The following is an 11,223-nucleotide window of genomic DNA, read 5'->3' on the forward strand; positions in this document are numbered from 1 at the left end:
ATCAGTTTGTAATTATTTTAATCATATACGTGTTTTCTAGTCTGTTTTCCCCACCAGACTGTGAGCTCCAGGGAGCAACACACTACTCCTTTTTCACCACTATCTCCCTAGAACCTGGCACTGTGCCCTGCACTTAGTAGGCCCTCAGTTAATATTTGCGGATGAAGAAAGGAAGGAATCACGTTGATTGTGCCCAGGTTTTTCCAAACCAGCTCCTGCGCTCTCTCCCTGGCCCTCTTCCGTTCTCAGCCTGTGGGGCCTCCTCCCTCCCTCCCTCTCACCTCCCAGGGCCGGCTTGGGCCCTCCATCCGGCCTGCATTTTTCTGGGTTTGATATCATTTTTTCCACTCTCCCGGGCTGCTGCCGGCTGCCTCTGCCAACTTTCCACAACTATAGCCCCTCCCCCATGACCACAGGCCTCCAGAGACAGCTTAGGGTGGGGGAAGACCCTCCTCTTTTTCCCTTCCCTGGGCTGGAGTTGGGATAGGAAAGTAAGTGCCATCAGTGCCCTGCTGGCAAGATTGGGGGGTCACAGCTGGAGGATGGCTCGCCTGCTTGTGCTTTGGTGTTCCTGGCAGCAGGGACACGGCCGACGTGGGGGGCTGAGGCATCTGGGCAGGCAGCTGGCTGGGGGCAGGGGTGTCAGGCATCAGGGACACAATGGTCCAAACTGTTTGCATCATGTTCTCCTCTCAAAGTAGTGACACCACTTCCCCTTATGCTGGAAACTCCTGACCTGACCCCGAGGCCCATCCCCAGCCATGATGCCTCACTACCACCTACTTCCCACACAGACATAGGAGGAGGCTGGGCCCTGAGGTCTGGTCCTTACCCTTACTGGCTGGGCGACTCTGGGGTGCTCACTTCCCCTCTCTGGGCTTCAATTTCCACAGCTAGAAAACGGAATGAGTTGGACTAAATCGGGGGTCCATCCTGGGGATTAATGGATTGAGTTTCATGGAGTCCACCCGCCCCCTTTAAATTGTGTGCAAAATTGTGTTTGAAAGTCTATTTCCCTGGGAGTCTATAGTTTTTTGTCACATTCTCCAAGAGAACTGTGGATAAGCTGGCCACAGACTCTAGTCTCACAAGCCTGGGCTGGAATCCTGGCAACTTCACTTATAGCTGCTGTGTGATCTGGAGCATAAGCCTTCACTGTTCTATGCCTCTGTTTTCTAACTAGTTAAACATGGGTCGTGAAGATTAATAGTTGTGACAGCTTAGTACCCAGTCAGCTCCCAACAAACACCAGCTATTATATTGCTAGGATGAGGGTGAAGATTTTTTTTTTCCAGAGAATATTTTGTGAATTTACAATCTAAAAAAACGAGTTAATGAGAGAATAGGAGGTCATCACACTGAACTGTGGTTGCTTGTGCTCCACTGTGTCTCCCTCAAAGTCGTGGGGCAGGGGCTGTGCCCAGTGGTTCAGAGAAGGGCCTGAATGCATAATTGGTCCAGTGATTTTATTGACTAACCCTGACACCCAGGTCAGCAGGCCAACCCAGTCTGCAGCCCGTGTAGATGGAAAAGTGGGAGGTGGAGATGCCTGGAAGAGCCCAAAAGAAGAGATCTGGGCACTCAGACAGGACATCCTTCTGGTCTGGTTTATTGTGGGGGAATTTCTGAGGGTTGGCCAGAGCCCAAGGACAAGGAAGACTTTTTACAAAAAGACACGCACCGCATGAAACCCCCAATTTAGGCTTTGGCCCCATGGTCTGTCCATCACTTGCCCAGGGCAGAGAGGTCCGTGAAGATGCGGCTGGGGAGATGCTCTGTACGTTGGGGGAGTGGGCGGCCAAGGCCCACGATGCAGACTGCAAGCCACAGAGACTCTGCCTCTCTGTGGCCCTGGTGGAGGCTAGAATGCATCCCAGTGCCCCCCACCCAGAGAGTGGGCGGGTGGCCTCAGAGCACGGCCAGGTTGTGGCAGGACTTGGAGCGGGCCTTGAGTGCCCGGCGGCGGGCGCTGCGGGCAGTTAAGCGTGCCAGGAAGTGTCGAGCCCGCTGGCCGAGGCTTGCCCGTCGTCTGGGGGCCGGCGGCTCTCGGCCTGCGCAGTTCCTGCGGCGCAAGCGCAGTTGGCGCACTACACCTTCGAAGAGCTCCGCCACGTTGTGCTGCAGCGTGGCTGACGTCTCGATGAACTTGCAGTCGAACACCACAGCGCAGGCGCGGCCCTCTGAGCGGGTGGGGTCAGTGAGCCAGGGCGGAGCCACAACCGGAAAAAGGAGATAAAGGTAGCAGGAGGTGTGTTCAGTCTCAACCGGAAGCATGATTTTTCCTTTCCCAATACCTCGTGCTGCGTGCCAGGGGACTCAAGAGATAAATCTGGCTTTGAGGAGTTAGTTCACAGGTTAGTGATTGATACTGATAGCAGGATGAGGCTGGGAAGACCGGGAGGTCCCACGGAAGGGTCTTGACTGCCAGGGAAGGGGTCTAATCTGTGCATCAGAATTGTCTGGGGGAGCTTGTTAAAATGCAGGTTGCTGAGCCCACCCGCAGATATTCTAATTTGGTAGGTGAGGCCTGGGAACCAGCGATTCAACAAAATCTCCTGGGGATCATGTTGCAGAATTTTGGGACGTCTGCTCATAAAGCATATGGTCTTCCATCTCCAGGATGCCACTGGGCTGGATGCAGGGGCCTGGGTTCTAGTCCTCAGTGGCTGGTGACCCTGTAGAACTGGCCTCCCCACTCTGGGTCTCAGTTTCCATATTTTTTAGATTTCGCCCTGTGAGTAGGGCCATTTTTAGATCTTTATGGGTCCCACCTGATACATCAATTGTATCAAAATATTCCCCCTCCCACTTTAAATACAATTTAAGTATAACTTTAAACATTTTGGTTTGCAGTTGCTGGCTGACACAATATTATGTTTTGTACACAAAGCTCTGTGAAATTTGAATTTATAATTTTCTCACTGTATTTTGGAGTCAATAATTGTCTTTTTCAGGTCTCAGATGTAAGCCCTTGAAAGGCTTACAGGCACTGGGCCTATCATGCCTGGTGAATAAAGTGTCTCAGACTAAGGGCATTGGGGCACATAGGGGAATTTTTAGGCAAAGAAGTGACAAGGTCAGCTCTGGTTCAGGAAAACTCTGGCAGCTGGTGAGGAGAACCGATTGAGTGGGGGTAGAGAAGTACCGGGGTTGGCCCAGGCTAAAGTGGAGATGCCAGGATGGGGCAGAGGCTCTGGGCATGGGGACAGGAAGGGACTGTGGGGTTAAGGGAGGTGGACCCGACAAGGTTTGGGGACTGGTCTGAGGGAATGAGAGAGGAGGCAAGCCAAGAATGGTTTCAGGCTTTCAGGCTTAGGCAAGTAGATGCAGGATGGAGGTGGCCGGGGTGGGGGTGGTGGGGCACAAGTCACTGAGATGAGGAGCACTGGAGGAGACGCAGTGACAACAGAGCTAAGAGAAAGATGGAGGAGGAGGGTGGAGTGGAGGGCTCACCTTCCACGGAGACTTCCCGGCAGCGTGCCAGGTCCGCCTTGTTGCCCACCAGGATGATGGGCACGTGGTCCGCCTGATATGTGCGCCGCAGCTGAATGCGGAGCTCAGAGGCACTCTCGAAGCTGCCCCGGTCTGCGATGGAGTACACGATAACGTAGGCGCTGCCCACCTGCAGGCATGACTCCTGGCTCCAGCTTTCATCCTGTAGGGGAGGGAACCCAGGCCCATCCTCAGACGGTACCTAGGCCCTGGCTGAGAAAGGAGGGGCTGGGATGGTCTAACGGGTGGGATGGGGCTGAGGTTAATACTTTGGACAAATTGGGGGACAAATTCTGCCATAATTTCCTGTGTCACCTTGGGAAACCACCGATCTTCTCTGAGCCGCAGTTTCTCTGCTTGAAAAATTGGGCTAGTGACACTACCTCACTCCATTCTCTCATTCACTGGTTCCTTCTGTAGGCCGGGCACTGGCAACAAAAGATTTATTGGGCTCTGCTAAGGAGAGTTCTGGCTTTGCCTTTTCAGCTCTTTTGTCTGGTTTGAGGAGGGTTTGGCCTTGCTAGACAGTCCTTTTGGCTTTTTGCAGTCCAGAGTTAAGAAAAAAAAAGGAAGGGAGAGAAGTGGGGACAGGAGGCTGTCTTCCAGGGGAGGTTTGTTTCTGGATAGTCTTGAAGAGAGAGTTGAAGGAGCAACTGTGGCGTGTAAGTGAAGGGAGTGGGAGAGGCAAGGGGCATTTTAAGAAGTGGAGTCCTTTCAAGATGTTTGACAAGGAAAGGAAAGAACTGGAGTAATTTTGATATTGTTTTGGATGATGCTCTTTTGTCAGGGACAGCACTCCGAGACTGAACCACCTAGGTAACAGCTTTCTAAGTGTTTCTAAGTGTTTAAGGAGACACAGTTCCTGCCCTCCAAAAGCTCATGATTAGGAAGGGATGCTATGAAAATGGAGAGATATAATGCAGTGTGATAAGTACCATTAAGAGAGGCATATGCAGGGATGTCCCTGGCAGTCCAGTGGTTAAGAATCGTGCTTCCAATGCAGGGGGTGCGGGTTCAATCCCTGGTCAGGGAACTAAGATCCCTGCCATGCTGTGCAGCTCGGCCAAAAAAAAGAGAGCCGTGTGCAAGTGGCTGGAGGACCCATGGGGCTTGGGGCGGGGGTAGACCAGAAGAACTCAACTGGGCAGAGTGTGGGAGGGCTTCACAGTGGACTGGTGAGTGGGGTTAGAAAGGATGAGCAGGCTGAGTAGGAGGGAAGAGAGTGGGCAGGAGTGGGAAATGCCGAGCGTGGTGGAAGTATTGTTTGTGAGGGGAAAAGAAGCCAGAAAAGTTTTCTGATAACCAAATAAGGTAGATAAGTAGGAAAGCATCGGATCCATGGTCAACATCATTGTCAAAAGGGGTAAGTTCTGAACAGCTGTACTGATCCTTCCCCGGGGCCAAATAACCCTGAACTGAGTCAGACAGATGTGGGTTCTTATTCTGGGTTCTTAGTTTTGACTATGGACAGGTTCCTTCCTCCCTCAGAGTCTGTTTTCTCATTTGTAGAATGAGAGGGTGGGTCTTGACCATTCATTCATTCATTGCACAAATATTTACGGAAGATTTGCTATGTGTTAGCATCACAAAAGCTGGTTGGTACATGGATTGGTGGGTAAGAACCCCTTGGGGGTGTGATTAAAAATGTAGATTCCAGGACCCCACTTTTATAGGTTCTATTTCATTAGGTCTGGGGTGAGACTTGAGAATCTGATTTCTAATACTCTTCAGGTGACCCCGATGGTCAGCGAGGCTGGGGTACTACTGGATGAACCAAAGGCCCTCCCAGTTCTGTCAGATTTTGCCTCTCTGACATCAACATGGACCCTCTCTGCATGGACCCTCTTTGGGAGCTGCCTTCACAAACATGGCCACGGAAACTGTAGGGAAATCAAGGGCCAGAGAAGAGAACACTTTCTCAAGGCCACACAGCCAGCTGGGCACAGAATTCCAATTCCTGCCTTCTAGTCTGTCTCCCAAATGGGACTCCCAGTCTGATCACTCTTCTTAATTCACTAGACTCTGTCCCATAGGATTCTCAACTGCATCCAAAAAGTAGACCCTCCTTCACCAGTCTGTGAGCTCCAAGAGGCCAGGAGGCATGTCTGCCTTAGTCACTGATGGGTCTTCAGTGTCCTGGCGCATTATAAATATCCAGCCAGTGTTTCTTTTTTCTTCCTTCCTTTCTTTTTTTAAAAATAAAGCTTGGGTGTGAGCTGGCCACTGGATCCCCAAGGCCTTCCACTGGCCCTAGGATGTGGGACCCTCAAGGCTGCCGCCCTGAGGCTGGCCCTGAGGCTCGCTGTGTGTGATGGGCCTGCAGGGACCTGACGTCGGACCCCCGGGCAGGCCTTGCATATCTGGGTTTGGTCATGGTGCCCTCCCTTCACCCTGGCTGAGGTGGGGACCAGCCAGCCAGTGTTTCTTTTCTTTTCTTTTTTTTTTTTTTTGCGGTACGCGGGCCTCTCACTGTTGTGGCCTCTCCCATTGCGGAGCACAGGCTCCAGATGCGCAGGCCTAGTGGCCGTGGCTCAGGGGCCCAGCCGCTCCGCGGCATGTGGGATCTTCCCGGACCAGGGCACGAACCCACGTCACCTGCATCGGCAGGCAGACTCTCAACCACTGCGCCACCAGGGAAGCCCCAGCCAGTGTTTCTTAATAAACGAGTGAAGCAGTGGAACCTCAGATGGAGGTTCAGAAGGTGATGCTCCCAGTGGGGATGGTCCTAGTGCATAAGAGTATAAGCTTTGGGCTATTATAAATCTGGGTTTGAATCCCACTTGCTATCTGAGAACTTGGGACACATAACCTCTCTGAGCTTTGATTTCCTCATTGGTAGAACGGGAATCAGAAATACACTCATTTTTTTGTCTTGACTGAATGTCAAAATATATGTCTAGTGTTTAGCACAGGGGCTGACACTTAGGAAGAAGGTGCTCCATAAATGTCAGCTGCTCTTAGGAGAACCATCATCATTATTATGATGCTCATTTGGACCTGGGTTTCCTTTTATGCTAGTTAAAAGGAATTGGTCTCGTAGCTCCTTCATCCCTAAATTTGGGCCTATCTCTGGAGCTGTCAGCCATTCTTGTCAATCACCCAACATTGCCCTCCTAAGCCCCACCCTGTGGGCAGGGCCTCCCTGAGTGTTAGGGGAGGGGCCTACCCCTTAGAGAGATGGGATCCCAGGTGATTTTTAGATCCTTCTCTTTGCTTAGTTGTATTTCTTCAAAGTTCTACAATGAGCATGTGTTACCTGTATAGCAAGAAAAAAGACTCACCAAGATAAACAAAGGTAAGAAAACTCAAGCAAGATAAGAAAAGCATAATGGGGACATGTCCCTGCCCAGTGCTCTCTTCCTCCTTTGGAATGGGCTAGGGAAGGATATCTTTGGTTTCCTCTTTTTACTAGCTACGAAGTCATGATCGATAAGAATTATCATTATTTACAATTCTTCACTCACGTTCAGCATTTTTTCATGCTCCAAACTGTGCTTATCTCTGTGAAACTGCATAAGAAGTTTGAAAAAACCAGCTGGTAAGGAAGGCAGGAATGATTCACCCATTTATTAGGTGAGAAAACTGAAGCTCAGAGTGGGTAAGTCAATTGCACAAAGCCAACTGGTAAGACAAAGGAAGACGGGGTTCAACCTCAGGCTAAATCTGGTGTTCCTTTTTCTGTACAATGTGGGTGGGTGGAATGGGATAAGGGTGCTCATGAGGGGAAGATTTGCAGGGGGAGAAGCACACCCTGGGATGGCTGTGAGGAGAGGATGAATGGAGTGAGAAAAGGGGGTCAGGGTCATGAGGTTCTCCTGGCTTTGGTTGGAAAGGCTGCTTAGGAGCTGTGGGTTTGGGGAGGTGCTGAGGATGGGCCCTGCCCTGTCCCTGCTCTGTAGTGTCCTAGGAGGGGACAGGAATCTGGTACTAACCTCAGCACCCCTCCCCCCAAATCCTGCTTGTTGTGCCATACCAGTTTCTCAGCCTCCCAGGTGTCCATGACCAGCAGTGTGGTATCCTCTCCATCCACCGTGAGGGTCCTCTCGTACACATCTTCTGCGGCTGAGGAAAGACACGGATTTCAGGGAGGAGGTGCAGGCCTGGGGAGGATGCAGGCCTCCCTAACCCCTCTTTCTGCCCCCTCCACTTCTCCTTGAAGTGCTCACCATATTTGTTAGATGTCTGTCTCTCCTGATAGGCCAAGAAACGGCATGAGGAGCCCATGTCTCACCAGCTGCCAGCACAGTACCTGGCACACAGTAGGTGCTGAGAAAGGTTTTGTTGGTTTGGTTGAATGAATGAGTGTGGGGCGGTGGGGTTAAAGTTGGGCTGGGAGTTCTCCCAGTCGTGCTGTGTCCCTGGCTTAGTGTATGCTTCAGGCAGGTCCCATTACCCTCTCTGGAACCCTGTCTCCCTATCTGTCATACATACTGGTGTACATAGGTACATATGGGCTCACACTCTGAGCAGTCAGGGCTGGAGAAAGGGCGTGGTCAGAGTGTCCCCACCTCCTCTCTGCCTTTAACCTCCCCTCTCCCCCCACTCACCCTAGGTCCTCTCTGCCAGTCCTGCAGGGACTCATCTTCATTGCCTCTGTCCGGTCCCTGATCCTCATCATTCTGGGACCCCAGGCCCTGTCAGCTCACTGCCACCTCTTGGGAATAAAGGAACCCAGGGCCCAACTCAAGAGTCTGGGAGCCTCCATTTTGGGTAGGATCTTAGTTTGGCTGCAGGTCATGGTGGGCATGGATGGTTGTCTGTGGGACAGGGTCTGAGAGTTGGGAAGGAAGTTCACCATTTCTTTATACTTGGGACTTGTGGAACTCAGAATTGCTTCCCTTATGACATGAAAATGAATCACACACCTCTCATCCATGAGAAATTAGCACAATTCTCATCCACTATTCAAGGAATTTCCCTCCTGTAGATCTTTGTGCAGGCTGTGCCCTGCACAACTCCAGGGGGTGATCATTCACTTCATAGTCTTTGTGAAAGATGCCCCTCAGAGTTGAGCAGTGCATGAGTTGTACAACTGTTCTTGGCAGCGTTATGTCCCAGATAACAGGGATTTCACTCCATCGACCGGATCCCTTCCCAGCCCACAGGGTCCCTACCTCCCAGCTGTTCATGGAGATCCCGCTCTTGCTTTCCTGCAAAGAGGCTGGCCAGGCTGGTCTTCCCTACACCAGGATCTCCAAGCAGTACCACACGGTAGAGGGCCTCCCAGGAGCCTTCAGAGTCGCTGGATTCAGAGGACCAACCACTGGGGGCAGATGAAGGTTGCCGGGTGGGGGTGTTGAGGGAGGCTGATTGGCCCAGTCGGGGATGCTGGGACTGTGTAGAAGGTGCTGTGCCCAGGAGGCCAGGCTGGCGGCCCCGGGTGGACAGGGGCAGTGGAGTACTGGCTCGGCGACGCAGGGGGGTCTTTGCCTCTTGCTGAGTATTTAGTGTCATCCTTGGGAAGGGGGGTTTCCTTCTTTCCTTCGGCAAGAAGGGGCAGTGGGTGGTGAGCCAGGTGCTTTGAGCCCCTTCTCCTGTAGAGTCCTGATGAGCTGCTGCGACGGCTTCCTCCAGAGGCGTCCTTCCAGTCCTTCTAGCAGTCCTTCCTTCCTTTGAGTTCAAATGGGAGGAGGAGGCGCCTCAGATCCTCCCTGTGGGGGCTTTCTGGCTTCAGGCCCAGAGAGAACCTGGGTCAGGCTGGGAGGGGTGAGTGCGTGTGAACACACACATGCATGCACACCCAGAGGCCATTTCCTATGCCTTGAGGATAACCCACTCCCCCGTGACACACAGATAGGCAGAGGGGCAGCAGCCAGGTAGGATGTCCACACAAGCGTGCACACCGAGCTGCCCCACCCATTCAGAACAGGAGACCCACGTTCACGAAAGACACCTGAATTGCCCCCTCCTCTTCTTCCCCACAGGTCTCTTCCCCACGGTTCGGTTCGGGGTTGGGAAGTACGGAGGAGGGTTGAGAGCCCCGGGGGGATTCACTTCCGCTGCCCGATCCCACGAGAGCTGAGGAAGAGGCAGGACGGGCAGCTTGGTCCTGCTAAAGGCTAGGGGGTCTGGGGGTTCCCTCCCGCTGAAACCTGAGAGCCCCGGTGCCATGGGAACAGCGTGTCCGGCCCGCCCCCTCCGTGAAAAATTCAGAAGCGGCTGGCACTACGGCTTCCAGCTGCTGTGGGGGCGCGGGGGCTTCGAGGCAGCCGGACCCCAGGTTTGGTGACAGGAAGGGGTCCCGGTGGAGAGCGGGATGGAGAGGAGACCTACAGGGCCCAGGAGGGCATGCCATTCCCGGAGTCCGAGCTTCCCCGGCCCGGGGGTCCTGGGTGTGAGTCCCCAGATCCCTGGAGGGTTCCCTGTCTCAGGGAACAGCCCTCCGAGCCCGAGATCCGGGGGCCCTCACTCCGGGACGCGTGTTCGAGGCCCCCCTCTTCCCTGCCTGTGCCGCAGAACCCCCACCCCCCATCCCCCCGCCCCATACGGGCGCCTGGCGAACTCCGTACCAACTTGACTAAGTTGGTGGCGGGCTGCGCGGGCCTTTACCTCGGTGTGGGGAGGGGTCCAGGGTCCCCGGCCGCCGCAGCTGCCGGGTGTTCCAGGCTGTACCACTGCCTCGCAGCATAGCCCCTCAGGCCGGTCCCGCCCCGCCGCCCGGGCCGGGGGAGGAGCCGCGACCCCGCCCCGTCCAGCCCCGCCCCATTAGGGCAGCCCCGGGGTCTCCGCCCCAGGGCCTTGGCCGCTGAATGACTTTTCGCAGAGCTCAGCTGACCCGCCGCTTCAAGTCCTTGGCCAGGGGTGGGGGGCGAGAGAGGGGAAGGATACGGGTTCTGAATTCCTGAGCCTGGATCCCCTCTGCATCTGCATCTATCCACTCCAGCAATGGGGCACACCAACTTTAGCCTTCACAAAAACCGCTTGGGGAACTTGTTAACTTCAGATTCCAGGTCCCACCCTGCAAGAGAGGCAGATTCAGCAGTCCTGGCAGAGAGGGTCGGGAATCTGCATTTTAAACAAGTGTCTAAGTGAGCCTGACGCAGAGTTCATAGACCCCACTTTGAGAAACTCTGCTTCGGATTGAGAATTAATTTTGGGAAGTGGCTTGAGGGGCGGAGGGAGCCCAGGAAGTCTGCACTGAAGGGTTCTGAGTGTCTTGTTTTGGCAGCGGTCATTCATTCATTCACCAGATTCTAGGGTAAGCGCCCCTTATGCAGCTAGGGCTGTCCTGTGCCTGGAAGAATGGCTGTCCCCTACTTGGTGAACATTTACTGGACTCGTGCTGTGCCTGGCATGGTTTGAGCACTTTGCCTGGATTATTAGCTCATTTAATCCTGATACCACACTAAGAGGATGAGCAAACTGCGGCTTACCTGGGCCTGGCACTCAGGTCTCTGCGTATTGTCCCTTTTTATCACGGTCTGTGCTTCCCCTGCCACCGCCCCCCCCCCAAGTCTTCCCAGGCCTGTAGGAGGAGAAAAGGGACACTGTGAACTTGGTACAGAAGAGAAGTTGGCTGTAGGGAACTTGTGATTTTGGCCATCCATGGGTCTTTGAGCAAGGTGCTTCCTTTTAGGTCATGATGGACTGGGTCAGGCATGTATGTGGGCCCCACGGTGACACTACAGCCTGTACCTGTGGGTGGAGCTCATTGTCATGGCTGAGGGGGTCCAAGTGTCCAGCTCAGAGCAACTCCCACAGCAGCCTGGTAGACTAGCTCAGCCCCTGCAG

General features: G+C 53.7%; 1 protein-coding gene across 3 annotated transcripts; it reads right to left on the bottom strand.

Moving 5' to 3' along the window:
- Positions 1-1,447: 1,447 nt before the first annotated feature.
- REM1 (RRAD and GEM like GTPase 1) lies at positions 1,448-10,130 on the bottom strand. 3 transcript variants are annotated; one of them, XM_082600352.1, is made up of 5 exons: positions 10,042-10,130; positions 8,607-9,160; positions 7,466-7,554; positions 3,454-3,655; positions 1,448-2,180 (listed from the first exon to the last, which is right to left on the bottom strand). In XM_082600352.1, exons 2-5 carry the CDS (start codon positions 8,944-8,946, stop codon positions 1,909-1,911), a joined length of 903 nt encoding a protein of 300 aa, XP_082456478.1. In that variant the 5' UTR covers positions 8,947-9,160; positions 10,042-10,130; the 3' UTR covers positions 1,448-1,908. The 3 variants fall into 3 exon arrangements, with proteins under 3 accessions (XP_082456478.1, XP_082456480.1, XP_082456479.1); XM_082600354.1 differs by having other exon boundaries at positions 8,607-9,102; positions 10,042-10,121; XM_082600353.1 differs by having other exon boundaries at positions 8,607-9,189; positions 10,042-10,115.
- Between the last annotated feature and the right edge of the window lie 1,093 nt (positions 10,131-11,223).

The sequence above is a fragment of the Mesoplodon mirus genome, assembly GCF_964341445.2.
Source record: "Mesoplodon mirus genome assembly, chromosome: 15".
Taxonomy (NCBI): domain Eukaryota; kingdom Metazoa; phylum Chordata; class Mammalia; order Artiodactyla; family Ziphiidae; genus Mesoplodon; species Mesoplodon mirus.

What these genes read in the sequence shown, in the direction of transcription:
- REM1 (XM_082600352.1), bottom strand. Translation starts at nt 8,946, where the DNA reads ATGACACTAAATACTCAGCAAGAGGCAAAGACCCCCCTGCGTCGCCGA. An exon ending in TCTCCATGAACAGCTGGGAG is followed by an intron (nt 7,555 to 8,606) that starts GTAGGGACCCTG and finishes GTCTTTCCTCAG; the next exon opens with CCGCAGAAGATGTGTACGAG. An exon ending in CCGGGAAGTCTCCGTGGAAG is followed by an intron (nt 2,181 to 3,453) that starts GTGAGCCCTCCA and finishes CCACCCGCTCAG; the next exon opens with AGGGCCGCGCCTGCGCTGTG.